At 47.2% G+C, this 12,070-nt stretch overlaps 1 protein-coding gene across 1 annotated transcript in view; it reads right to left on the reverse strand.

Moving 5' to 3' along the window:
- LOC140417947 (uncharacterized) overlaps positions 1–11,628 on the reverse strand; it is a 106,815-nt gene extending 95,187 nt beyond the window's left edge. The window contains 2 exon segments of the mRNA XM_072501380.1: positions 8,716–9,814; positions 11,414–11,628. Of these exon segments, the coding sequence (XP_072357481.1) occupies positions 8,716–9,479 (764 nt within the window). The 5' untranslated portion in view covers positions 9,480–9,814; positions 11,414–11,628.
- Between the last annotated feature and the right edge of the window lie 442 nt (positions 11,629–12,070).

The raw sequence follows: 12,070 nt of genomic DNA on the forward strand, positions 1-12,070 counted from the left end.
GGATAAGGAAGGTAATACGTTCTTGGGCCCAGAGAAGGTCAATGAAGTCTTTAAGGAGTTTTACTGTAAACTGTACGAGTCAGAACCCCCGAGGGGAGGGGAAGGGATGAAGCAATTTATGGATCGATTGAGGTTCCCAAGGGTGGACGAGGAGCGGGTGGAGGGACTGGGGGCCCCGATTGAGTTGGAGGAGATGGTTAAGGGCTTAGCAAGTATGCAGTCGGGCAAGGCCCCGGGTCCGGACGGCTTCCCTGTAGAATTTTATAAGAAATTCTCGGAGCTACTGAGCCCACTCCTGCTAAGAACCTTTAACAAGGCAAAGGAGAGAGGAACCCTCCCCCCGACGATGTCACAGGCACTGATCTCGCTCATTTTGAAGAGGGGGAAGGATCCGCTTCAATGTGGGTCCTTCAGGCTGACATCCCTCCTGAATGTGGATGCCAAACTGCGAGCAAAAACTTTGGCTACCAGAATAGAGGACTGCGTCCGGGAGTGATTGAGGAGGACCAGGCGGGTTTCGTCAATGGCAGGCAATTGAACACAAATGTGAGGAGGCTCCTGAATATTATTATGATGTCCTCAGAAGGAGGGGACGCAGAAGTAGTGGCTGCAATGGACGCAGAGAAAGCCTTTGACAGGGTGGAATGGGAGTACCTGTGGGAAGTGTTAGGTAGGTTGTATATTTCGGACCCGCCAGAGGGGACGGGGGAGATCATGCGGATCCGAAGGGACTTTGGGAGCTTCTCGGGATACAAGTTGAATGTGAGGAAAAGTGAGCTGTTTGTAATCCACGCTAGGGGTCAGGAGGAGATACTGGGGGAACTCCTGCTCGAGATGGCGGAGGGAAGCTTTCTTTACCTAGGTATACAGGTGGCTAGGAACTGGGATGCCTTGCACAGGCTCAATCTATCTCGGCTTGTAGAGCAGATGGAGGGAGACTTTAAAAGGTGGGCCATGCTCCCACTTTCCCTGGCGTGAAGGATGCAGACCGTGAGGATGACGGTCCTCCCCAGATTCCTGTTTGTTTTCCAGTGCCTTCCCATCTTCATCCCCAAACCCTTCTTCAAGTGGGTGAACAGGATTATCACGGAATTTGTGTGGGCAAACAAGACCCCGCGTGTTAAAAGACTGGGAGAGGTGTTGGGGGGGGCGGGGGGGGTTGGTGTGTCTGAACTTCTGTAGCTACTATTGGGGTGCTAATGTGGCCATGATTAGGAAATGGGTAATGGAGTAGGGGGTGGCGTGGGGGCGGCTAGAGGCGGCATCATGCAAAGGCACCAGCCTAGGGGCACTAGTAACGGCACCGCTGCTGCTCTCACCGGCACAATACACCACAAGCCCGGTGGTGACGGCGGCACTGCGGGTCTGGGGTCAGTGGAGAAGGCTCGGGAAGGAGGGTCCTCAGTTTGGACCCCGATACGGAACAACCATAGAATTGCTCCGGGCAAGAGAGACGGAGGGTTTCAAGGCTGGTATAGGGCAGGCATTAGAAGGATGGGAGACCTGTTTGTGGATGGGACTTTACCGAGCTTGAAGGCGCTGGAGGAGAAATTCACCCTGCTCCTGGGAAATGCCTTCAGATACCGCCAAATCCGTGACTTTCTCAAAAAACAGGTGGGGACATTTCCGTTGTTACCCCCTCGAAGGATACAGGACAGGGTGGTGTCTGGCATCTGGATAGGAGAGGGAAAGGTGTCGGACATCTACCAAGAGCTGCAGGAGATGGAGGAAGCATCAGTGGAGGAACTGAAGGGCAAGTGGGAGGAGGAGCTAGGTGAGGAGCTAGATGAGGGCCTGTGGGCTGATGCCCTGGGCAGGGTAAATTCCTCCTCATCATGTGCCAGGATCAGCTTAATTCAGTTTAAGGTGGGACACCGGGCTCATATGATGATGGCGAGAATGAGCAAGTTCTTTGGGGTGGAGGACAGTTGTGCGAGATGTTCAGGGAATCCAGCGAACCATGTCCATATGTTTTGGGCATGCCCGGCGCTTAAAAGAATTCTGGCAGGGCTTTGCGAGGGCTATGTCCAGGACTTTGGACACGCGGGTGAAGCCGAGTCCAACAATAGCGATCTTTGGGGTGTCAGAAGATCCGGGAGTGCAGGAAGCGAAAGAGGCCAAGGTTTTGGCCTTTGCCTCCCTGGTAGCCCGGAGACGGATCTTGTTCATGTGGAGAGACTCGAAACCCCCGAGTGTGGAGACCTGGGTTAGTGACATGGCTGGGTTCCGCAGCCTGGAGCGAATAAAGTTCGCCTTGAGAGGGTCCTTGCTGGGGTTCTCCCGGCGGTGGCAACCTTTCCTTGACTTTCTAGGGGAGCAGTAAAATTTCAGCAGCAGCAGAAATCGGGGGTGGGGGCTCAGGTGGGGGAACTGTCTATTTAATGTATATTCTCTTTTTGTATAATAACAGCCACCTAGGTTTGTTAAATATTTTTCGTTTATTTTTCTGTTATTGGTTATGTAAAAATTCTGTTTGAAAAAAGCTTTAATAAAAACAAATTAAAAAAAAAACATTCCCCCGGAGACGTCTGAGACAGTGGAACACAATCAGCAGTCACAAACCTGAAGAGAAGGGAATCCCAAAAGACGCTTGCTTGGACAAGGAGAGCAAGTATTGGTGCGCAGCTGTACTACCAGCGAGAAGTGGGTTCCTGCAACTGTATTGGCAATATTACAATAATCATGGGGGGCTTCAATATGCAGGTGGACTGGGAAAATCAGGTTGTTAGCAGATCCCAAGAAAGGGAACTTTTGGAACAGCTTGTGGTAGAGCCCATTCGGGAAAAAGCAATTCTGGATTTGGTGATGTGTAATGAGGCAGACCTGATTAGGGAACTTAAAGTGAAGTAACCCTTAGGGGGCAGTGACCACAATATGATAGAATTTGCCCTGCAGTTTGAGAGGAAGAAGCTGGAATCAGGTGTAATGGTATTACAATTGAATAAAGGTAACTACAAAGACATGAGGGAGGAGCTGGCCAGAGTTGATTGGAAGGGAGCCTCGCAGGGAAGACAGTGGAACAGCAATGGCAGGAATTTTGGGGGGTTATTTGGGAGGCACAACCAAAATTCAACCCAAGGAGGAGGAAACATGCTAAGGGGAGGACAAGGCATCCATGGCTGACAAAGAAAGTCAGGGATAGCATAAAAGCAAAACAAAAGCATACAAGTTGGTGAGAATTAGTGGGAAGCCAGAGGATTGGGACACTTTTAAAAGCGAGTAGAGGACAACTAAAAAACCAATAGGGGGGGGGGGGCGGGGTGAGATGAAATAGCGAGTAATATAAAAGAAGATAGCAAGAGCTTTTTACAATACATAAAAGGGGAGAGGCAAGAATAAACATTGGATCACTGGAAAATGAAGCTGGAGAATTAGTAACAGGAAACAAAGAAATGGCAGAGGAACTGAATAGCTACTTTGTGTCAGTCTTCAAGGTGGAAGACACCAGTGGGATACCAGAACTTCAGGTGAATCAGGGGGCAGAGGTGAGTGTAATGGCCATCACTAAGGAGAAGGTTCTGGGGAAATTGAAAGGTCTGAAGGTGGATAAATCACCTGGACCAGATGGACTATACTCAAGGGTTGCAAAAGGGGATAGCTGAGGAGATTGTGGAGGCATTACTGGTGGAATCACTAAAGGCAGGGAGGGTCCAAAAGGACGGGAAATTGGCTAATGTAACACCTCTGTTTAAGAAGGGAGGGAGGCAGAAGACAGGAAATTATAGGCCAGTTTCTGACTTTGGTCATTGGTAAGATTTTAAGATGTAAGATTAAAGATGAGATTGTGGAGTATCTGGAAGTACATGATAAAATAGGACTGAGTCAGCACGGCTTCGTCAAGGGGAGTCATGTTTGACAAATCTGTTGGAGTTTTTTGAGGATGTAACAAGGAAGTTAAACAAAGGAGAACCAGTGGACGAGATCTATTTAGATTACCAGAAGGTCTTTGACAAGATGGCATATAGGAGGCTGTTAAATAAGTTAAGAGCCCGTGGTGTTAAGGGTAAAATACTGGCATTGATAAGAGGATTGGCTGACTGGCAGAAGTCAGAGAGTGGGGAAAGTGGTCTTTTTCAGAATGGCAGCTGATGACCAGTGGTGAGCCTCAGGGGTTTGTGCTGGGACCACAACTTTTCACAATATACATTAATGATCTGGAACATGAACTAAGGACACTGTTGCTAAGTTTTCAGATGATACAAAGATATGCAGAGGGACAGTTAGTATTGAGGAAGCAGGGGTATTGAGGAAGAAGGGGGCTAAGACTTGAACAGGCTCGGAGAGTGGGCAAAGAAGTGGCAGATGGAATATAATGTGGAAAAGTATGACGTCATACACTTTGGCAGGAAGAATGGAGGCATAGATTATTTTCTAAATGGGGATTTAGGAGTCCTTGTTCACGATTCTCTTAAGGTTAATGTGCAGGTTCAGTCAGCAGTTAGGAAGGAAAATGTAATGTTAGCATTCATGTCGTGAGGGATAGAATACAAGAGCAGGGAGGTACTTCTGAGGCTGTCTCAGGCTCTGGTCAGACCCCATTTGGAGTATTGTGGGCCCCGTATCTAAAGAAGGATGTGCTGGCCTTGGAAAGAGACCAGAGGAGGTTCACAAGAATGATCCCTGGAATTAAGAGCTTGTATGAGGAGCGGTTGAGGAATCTGGGTCTGTACTTGTTGGAATTTAGAAGGATGAGGGGAGATTTTATTGAAACTTATAGGATACCGAGAGGCCGAGATAGAGCGGATCGGAGAGAATATTTCCACTAGTAGGAAAAACTAGAACCTGAGGCCACAGCCTCAGACTTAAGGGAAGATCTCAATACTGAGATGAGGAATTCCTTCGGCCAGAAGGTGGTGAATTTGTGGAACTCATTGCTGCAGAAGGCTGTGGAGGCCAATTCACTGAGTGTCTTTAAGACATAGGTTCTTAATTAATAAGGGGATCAGGGGTTATGTGGAGAAGGCAGGAGACTAAGGATGAGATACATAATGATACTAATCGCTTATTGTCACAAGTAGGCTTCAATGACGTTACTGTGAAAAGCCCCTAGTCACCACATTCCGGCGCCTGTTCGGGGAGGCTGGTACGGGAATTGAACCTGCGCTGCTGCCTTGTTCTGCATTACAAGCCAGCTGTTTAGCCCACTGTGCTGAACCACCTCCTGCTAAACCAGCCCCTACATGTCAGCCATGATTGAATGGCAGAGCAGACTAGATGGGCCAAATTGCCTAATTCGGCTCCACATTTTTTTCAAATTCATTTATGGGATACGGGCTAGTTGGGCCAGTATTTATTGCCCATCCCTAGTCTTATGGTCGTGTGGAAACTGACCCTGATTCCTATACTGTACAAACTGAAGATTTTTTAAATGTGAATTTAGCGTACCCAATTCTTTTTTTTCAATTAAGGGGCAATTTAGTGTGGCCAATCCACCTACCCTGCACATCTTCGGGTTGTGGGGGTGAAATCCAGGCCGACACGATCGTGTGACTTCTGGTCAATCCGCAGAAACCGAGATTGCCAAAGAACCGAAGAATTTATGAAAGTGAAATCATGCTTGACAAATCCACTAGAATTCTTTGAGATGTAACTAGTAAATCTAAAAAAAAAAAAATTTAGAGTGCACAATTCATTTTTTCCAATTCAGGGGCAATTTAGCATGGCATACCCTGCACATCTTTTGGGTTGTGGGGGTGAAACCCACGCAAACTCGGGGAGCATGTGCAAACTCCCCATAGACAGTGACCCCGAGCTGGAATCGAACCTGGGACCTCAGCGCCGTGAGGTAACTAGTAGATTTGACCAGGGAGACCCAATGGATGTGGTTTATTCAGAAGGCTTTCGACAAAGTCTCCCATAGCAGATTACTGTGTAAAGTTAAAGCATTTGGGATTTCGGGTAGTGTCTTGCGATGGATAGAAAGCTGGTTAGCAGACAGGAAGCAAAAAGTTGTAATAAATAAGTATTTTTCTGATTGGCAGGCAGTGACTACTGGGGTGCCACAGGGATCTGTGCTCAGACCCCAACTGTTCACATTATGTATTCATGATTTGGAAGAGGGAACTAAATGTATTATCTCCAAGTTTGCAGATGATACAAACTTGGGTGAGAGGATGAGCTGTGAGGAGGATGCAGAGATGTTTCAGTGTGATTTGGACAGTCTGGGTGGGTGAGTGGACAAATGTATGGCAGGTGCAGTATAATCTGGATAAATGTTAGGTTATCCACTTTGGTCGCAAAAATTGGAAGGTAGATTATGATTTTAATGAGTGCAAATTAGGAGAGGTGGATGCACAGTGAGACCTTGGTGTCCCCTAGCATCAGTCACTGAATATAAGTTCTCAGGTACAACAGGCAGTAAAGAAGGCAAATGGTATGTTGGCCGTCATAGTGAGAGGATTGGAGTATAGGAATAGAGATGTTTTATTGCAGTTGTATAGGCACTGGTGAGGCCACACCTGGAGTATTGTGTGCAGTTTTGGTGTCCTTATCTGAGGAAGGATGTTCTTGCTTTGGGGAGAGTGCAGCGAAGGTTTAACAGGCTGGATCCTAGGAAGGGACTGTCATATGAGGATTTTGATTTGATTTGATTTATTGTAACATGTATTAGTATACAGTGAAAAGTATTGTTTCTTGCATGCTATACAGCCAATGCATACCATACATAGGGAAGGAAGGAGAGATTGCAGAATGTAATGTTACCAGTCATAGCTGGGGTGTAGAGAAAAGATCAACTTAATACGAGGTAGGTCCATTCAAGTCTGATGGCAGTATGGAAGAAGCTGTTCTTGAGTCGGTTGGTACATGACCTCAAACCTTTGTATCTTTTTCCTGACGGAAGAAGGTGAAAGAGTATGTCCGGGGTGCGTGGGGTCCTTAATTATGCTGGCTGCCTTTTCGAGACAGCGGGAATTCTAAACAGAGTCAATGGATGGTAGGCTGGTTTGCGTGATGGATTGGGTTACATTCACAACCTTTTGTAGTTTCCTGCGGTCTTGGACAGAGCAGGATCCATATCAAGCTGAGATACAATCAGAAAGAATACTTTCTATGGTGCATCTGTAAAGGTTGGTGAGTCGTAACTGACGTGCCAAATTTCCTTAGTCTTCTGAGAAAGTTGAGTCGTTGGTGGGCTTTCTTAACTATAGTGTCGGCATGGGGGGACCAGGACAGGTTGTTGGTGATCTGGACACCTAAAAACTTAAAGCTCTTGACCCTTTCTACTTGGTTCCCATTGATGTAGAGGGGCATGTTCTCCACTACGCTTCCTGATGTCGATGACAATCTCCTTCGTTTTGTTGACATTGAGGGAGAGACTAAGTCGTTTAGCATTATATTCATTGGCGTTTAGAAGAGTGAGAAGGGATCTCATAGAAACTTATAAAGTTCCAACAGGATTAGACAGGGTAGATTCAGAAAGAATGTTCCTGATGGTGGAGGAATCCAGAACGAGGGGTCATAGTTTGAGGATAATGGGTAAACCTTCTCGGACTGAGGCGAGGAGACATTTCTTCACCCAGAGAGTGGTGAATCTGTGGAATTCACCACCACACAAAGTAGTTGAGACAAGAGCATTGTGTAATTTCAAGAAAGAGTTAGTCAAAGCTCCTGTAGCTAAAAGCATATGGGGAGAAGGCAGGGTCAGGGTATTGAACTTGATGATCACCCAGATCATAATGAATGGGAGAGCAGGCTCGAAGGGTTGAATGGCCTCCTCCTGCTTCTATTTTCGATGTATCTATGTATGTATTTAGGAGATGGAGAGCTGACTGGTGGTGATTTAACCTGAGGATCACCACACCCCAGGCGAGGGGCAATGTTGAGAAGGCGGGGCTTTCATAGATGACCTCAGCCAGTACGAGAGTTGAACCCGCACTGTTGGTGTCGCTCCACATCATGAAGCAGTTGTCCAGCCAACTGAGCAAATTGGCCCCCTGGTAAATATGTAATAATTCCGTAAATATTAGCTATTCTTTGTCTCCCATCAGTTTCCCAGTTCACCTCAGACAACTTGCCCCTCATCCTCTGATTGATCCTCACAGACGAAAACACTTAAATGTGTTAAAGAAATAAACCATGTAACGACCATATCAGATCTTCATGGCAAGGCGGCATAATTTTAGGGGTTCCCAAACAGAAATGGGAATGAAATATCTTCTACTTCCAAACACCCCTTCACTCTGTGATCTTTGTGAAATCTGAAACCAGGTTTTCTCAACAAGACAAAGAGCATCAGCCCATTGGAGGCAAAGTTGTGAGACCAGCCAGTCCAGCAGAAAGAAACCCTCCAACCCTCCCCATTCATCAACTGACAGAATGAACACAATGCAGTCCTGGATGTAATTCAGAACAGAAACAATAACAGCAGAATCCAACCCCTGTAGTCACTTGTGAATATGTTGGTGTCCCAGCAGGCGCCATGAATCACAGAAACCCTTCCCACATGGAGAGCAGGTGAATGGCCTCTACCCAGTGTGAAGTTGCCAGTGTCTCTGCAGGTGGGATGGATCAGTGAATCCCTTCCCCTACTCAGAGCAGGTGAATGGTATCTCCAAGATGTGAACTCGCTGGTGTTTCCGCAGGTTGCGTTCATGCACGAATCCCTTCCCACATTCAGGACAGATGAATGGTCTCTCCCCGGTGTGAACTCTATGGTGTGTCAGCAGGATGGATGAAAGAGTGAATCCTTTCCCACACACTGAGCATAGAAATGGCCGCTCGCCAGTGTGAACTCGCTGGTGTGTCTGCAGGGTGGATGAATCACTGAATCCCTTCCCACACTGAGGGCAGGAGAATGGCCTCTCCCCAGTGTGAATTCGCTGGTGTCTCAACAGGTGCGATGAATCACTGAATAGCTTCCCACACTGAGAGCAGCTGAATGGCCTCTCCCCAGTGTGAACTCGGCGGTGTACCCGCAGGTGGGATAAGTGAGTGAATCCCTTCCCACACTGAGAGCAGGTGAACGGTCTCTCCCCAGTGTGAACTCGCAGATGTGCCTGCAGGTGGGCTAACTGAGTGAATCCCTTCCCACACTGAGAGCAGACGAATGGCCTTTGCCCAGTGTGAACTCGCTGGTGTGTTCGCAGGCTGGATAATTGAGTGAATCCTTTCCCACACTGAGAGCAGGTGAACGGCCTCTCCCCAGTGTGAATTTGCTGATGTTTCTGCAGGGTGGATGAATGTCTGAATCCCTTCCCACACCTTGAGCAGGTGAATGGCTTCTCCCCAGTGTGAACCCGCTGATGTGTCTGCAGGGTGGATGAACGATTGAATCCCTTCCCACACTGAGAGCAAGTGAACGGCTTCTCTACAGTGTGAACTTGATGGTGCCTCAACAGATGGGATGAATCACTGAATCCCTTCCCACACTGAGTGCAAATGAACGGCCTCTCACCAGTGTGACTGCGCCGATGAGCTTCCAGCTCTGATGGGGCCCTGTATCCCTTCCCACAGTCCCCACATTTCCAAGGTTTCTCCATGCTTTGAGTTTCCTTGTATCTCTCCGTGTTGGACAATCAGTTGAACCCTTAACCACATACAGAACACGTGTACAGTCTCTCCCCGCTGTGAATGGTGTGATGTTTTTCAGGCTGTGTAACTGGTTAACAGTCAGTGCTCTGGAACACTCTCACTAGTGTGTGTGTTGTCTCGGTGATTTTCAAGTCGCACGAATGTTTAAAATGTTTTGAAGCCTACAGAGCAGTCAAACATTTCTTCAGGATTCAAAGGCGATGATATTCTGGTCCCAAGGAATCAAGAGATCTAGACATGATGTTTTGAGATTTCAGTCTGTAATTCCTCCTCTTCTACTATCCTGTAAAAACATTTTGGAAAGGACATCACTGTCAGTACAGGATAGAAATTCAGAACAGACATTTCTAGTTTGTATGGAACATTTTTCCCCCTCTCATTCCCAAAAACTGTAAGTCTCCATCCCACACACTCTCCCTCCATTCTCACTCTGCTGTATCTAATATTCACCCTCCCAATTGTCCTGAAAGTGCTGATTCAGGCTGATTGACAGATCCATGCTTCCTCTCCAGGATAGGGAGATCATAACAAATAGGCGCTGCAGTCGGCCATTAGGCCCATCGAACCTCGTCAACCATTTCATGAGATCATTGGCTGATTTAAGTCAGCACCATTTTCCCACACTGTCCTCCACATCCCTTGATATCCTCAATATTTAGAAACCTATCAATCTCAGTCTTGAAAATACTTGGATGATGAAGCTCCACAGTCCTCTGGGGTAGAGAATTCCAAAGCTTCACCACATCCTTGAGTGAAGAAATCCCTCCTCCTGCCTGTTCCCCATAAACCTTAACTCCCTTGTCAATCAGAAATCTGTCCAACTCATTCTTGAATATATTCAATGACTCCCAGACTCCTCTCGGAGTTAAGCATTGCGGATAGCACAATTACTTCACAGCTCCAGGGTCCCAGGTTCGATTCCGGCTTGGATCACTGTCTGTGTGGAGTCTGCACATCCTCCCCGTGTGTGCGTGGGTTTACTCCGGGTGCTCCGGTTTCCTCCCACAGTCCAAAGATGTGCAGGTTAGGTGGATTGGCCATGATAAATTGCCCTTAGTATCCAAAATCGCCCTTAGTGTTGGGTGGAGGTGTTGACTATGGGTAGGGTGCTCTTTCCAAGAGCCGGTGCAGACTCAATGGGCCGAATGGCCTCCTTCTGCACTGTAAATTCTATGATAATCTATGATTAATCTAGGACAAAGGTTCGGCACAACATCGTGGGCCGAAGGGCCTGTTCTGTGCTGTATTTTTCTATGTTCTATGTTCTAGTCCCTGAGGAAGTGAATTCCAGAGACCAACAACCCCCTGAGGAAAGAGATGAAAGCAAATATATAATGTAGCTACAGTACAATGTTACACAACTGGAAATATCAATGTACTTTATTACAGAACCATAAATAATATTTGTAATCTGCACCTTATAACTAGACATATATCTCTGACCGATATTCATTTATTGTCCCCTTAAATGTCAGCCATCTCCTGGGGAAACCAGCCCATTAATTGGGAACATTAGGTAAGAGACCATCCTTTTCGCCAAATAAATGTGTCAAGCTAAGAGCAAAGGCTATCATTGTCTTTGATATGGAGATGCCGGCATTGGACTGGGGTGAGCGCAGTAAGAAGTCTTACAACACCAGGTTAAAGTCCAACATGTTTGTTTCAAACACTAGCTTTCGGAGCACATGTTGGACTTTAGCCTGGTGTTGTAAGACTTCTTACTATCATTGTCTTTAAGAGAGAGAGAAAGGGACCTGGGCCAAGTTTTCCAGAGTCTGCACCCTCCCTGGATTCACTTCCTTTCAGTTGCTGCAAGTAACCAATTGAAAGTGAGAATGAGAAAAGAAATAGAAAGGGCGAGAAAAGAAAGTGTTTTACTCACAGATGTTGGAGACAGGAGGAGGTTTCAGTCTGTGTGAGCTCAATCTTCATTCACACAAAGCCCGCGGTCTGATTGGATAGAGGACCAGAGTCCTTCCGGTCTTAACTCTTCCCATTGCTCAACACCTCAGCAGGAAGGTCAGGGGGTGGGCCTTTTCTCGCACATGCGCAGCCTCTCCTCTCTTTCCTGCAGTCTTTCCATTGGTTATTTGGCGCCTGATGACAATGGACAACGGAAGTCACTGTTGACATCTGAAACGTCAGCTATTTGGCCAATACGAAACGCGTTGCTCCTCATGCGCAGCTGACCCTCTCCAGTGGACATGCGCAGTCGTGCACTTGCCGCGGGGAGTTGTGGGAGCTGTGAACCCAATTACTCGTCAGGAGCCCAGTCTCCAAACTCTTGGGACTTGGATGATGGGTGGGGGGATGGGGTTGGGGGGGGCAGTGGATTGGATTGTGACGTCCCTCTTAACAAAACAGTTTGTTAACTTCAGGTGTAAAGATTTAGACACCTGGGTGGCACATTGGGGAGGGCAATAGGTGAGAGTGAAACAACCAGAGAGTCAGCACCTTCAGGGGAGGAGAATTGAGGGGAAAGCAGGAGGAGAATAGTGGGATGAATTAGTGTTAAAATAACTAGGTAGGAGGGAGTGTG

The sequence above is a fragment of the Scyliorhinus torazame genome, chromosome 5 (genome assembly GCF_047496885.1).
Source record: "Scyliorhinus torazame isolate Kashiwa2021f chromosome 5, sScyTor2.1, whole genome shotgun sequence".
Taxonomy (NCBI): Eukaryota; Metazoa; Chordata; class Chondrichthyes; order Carcharhiniformes; family Scyliorhinidae; genus Scyliorhinus; species Scyliorhinus torazame.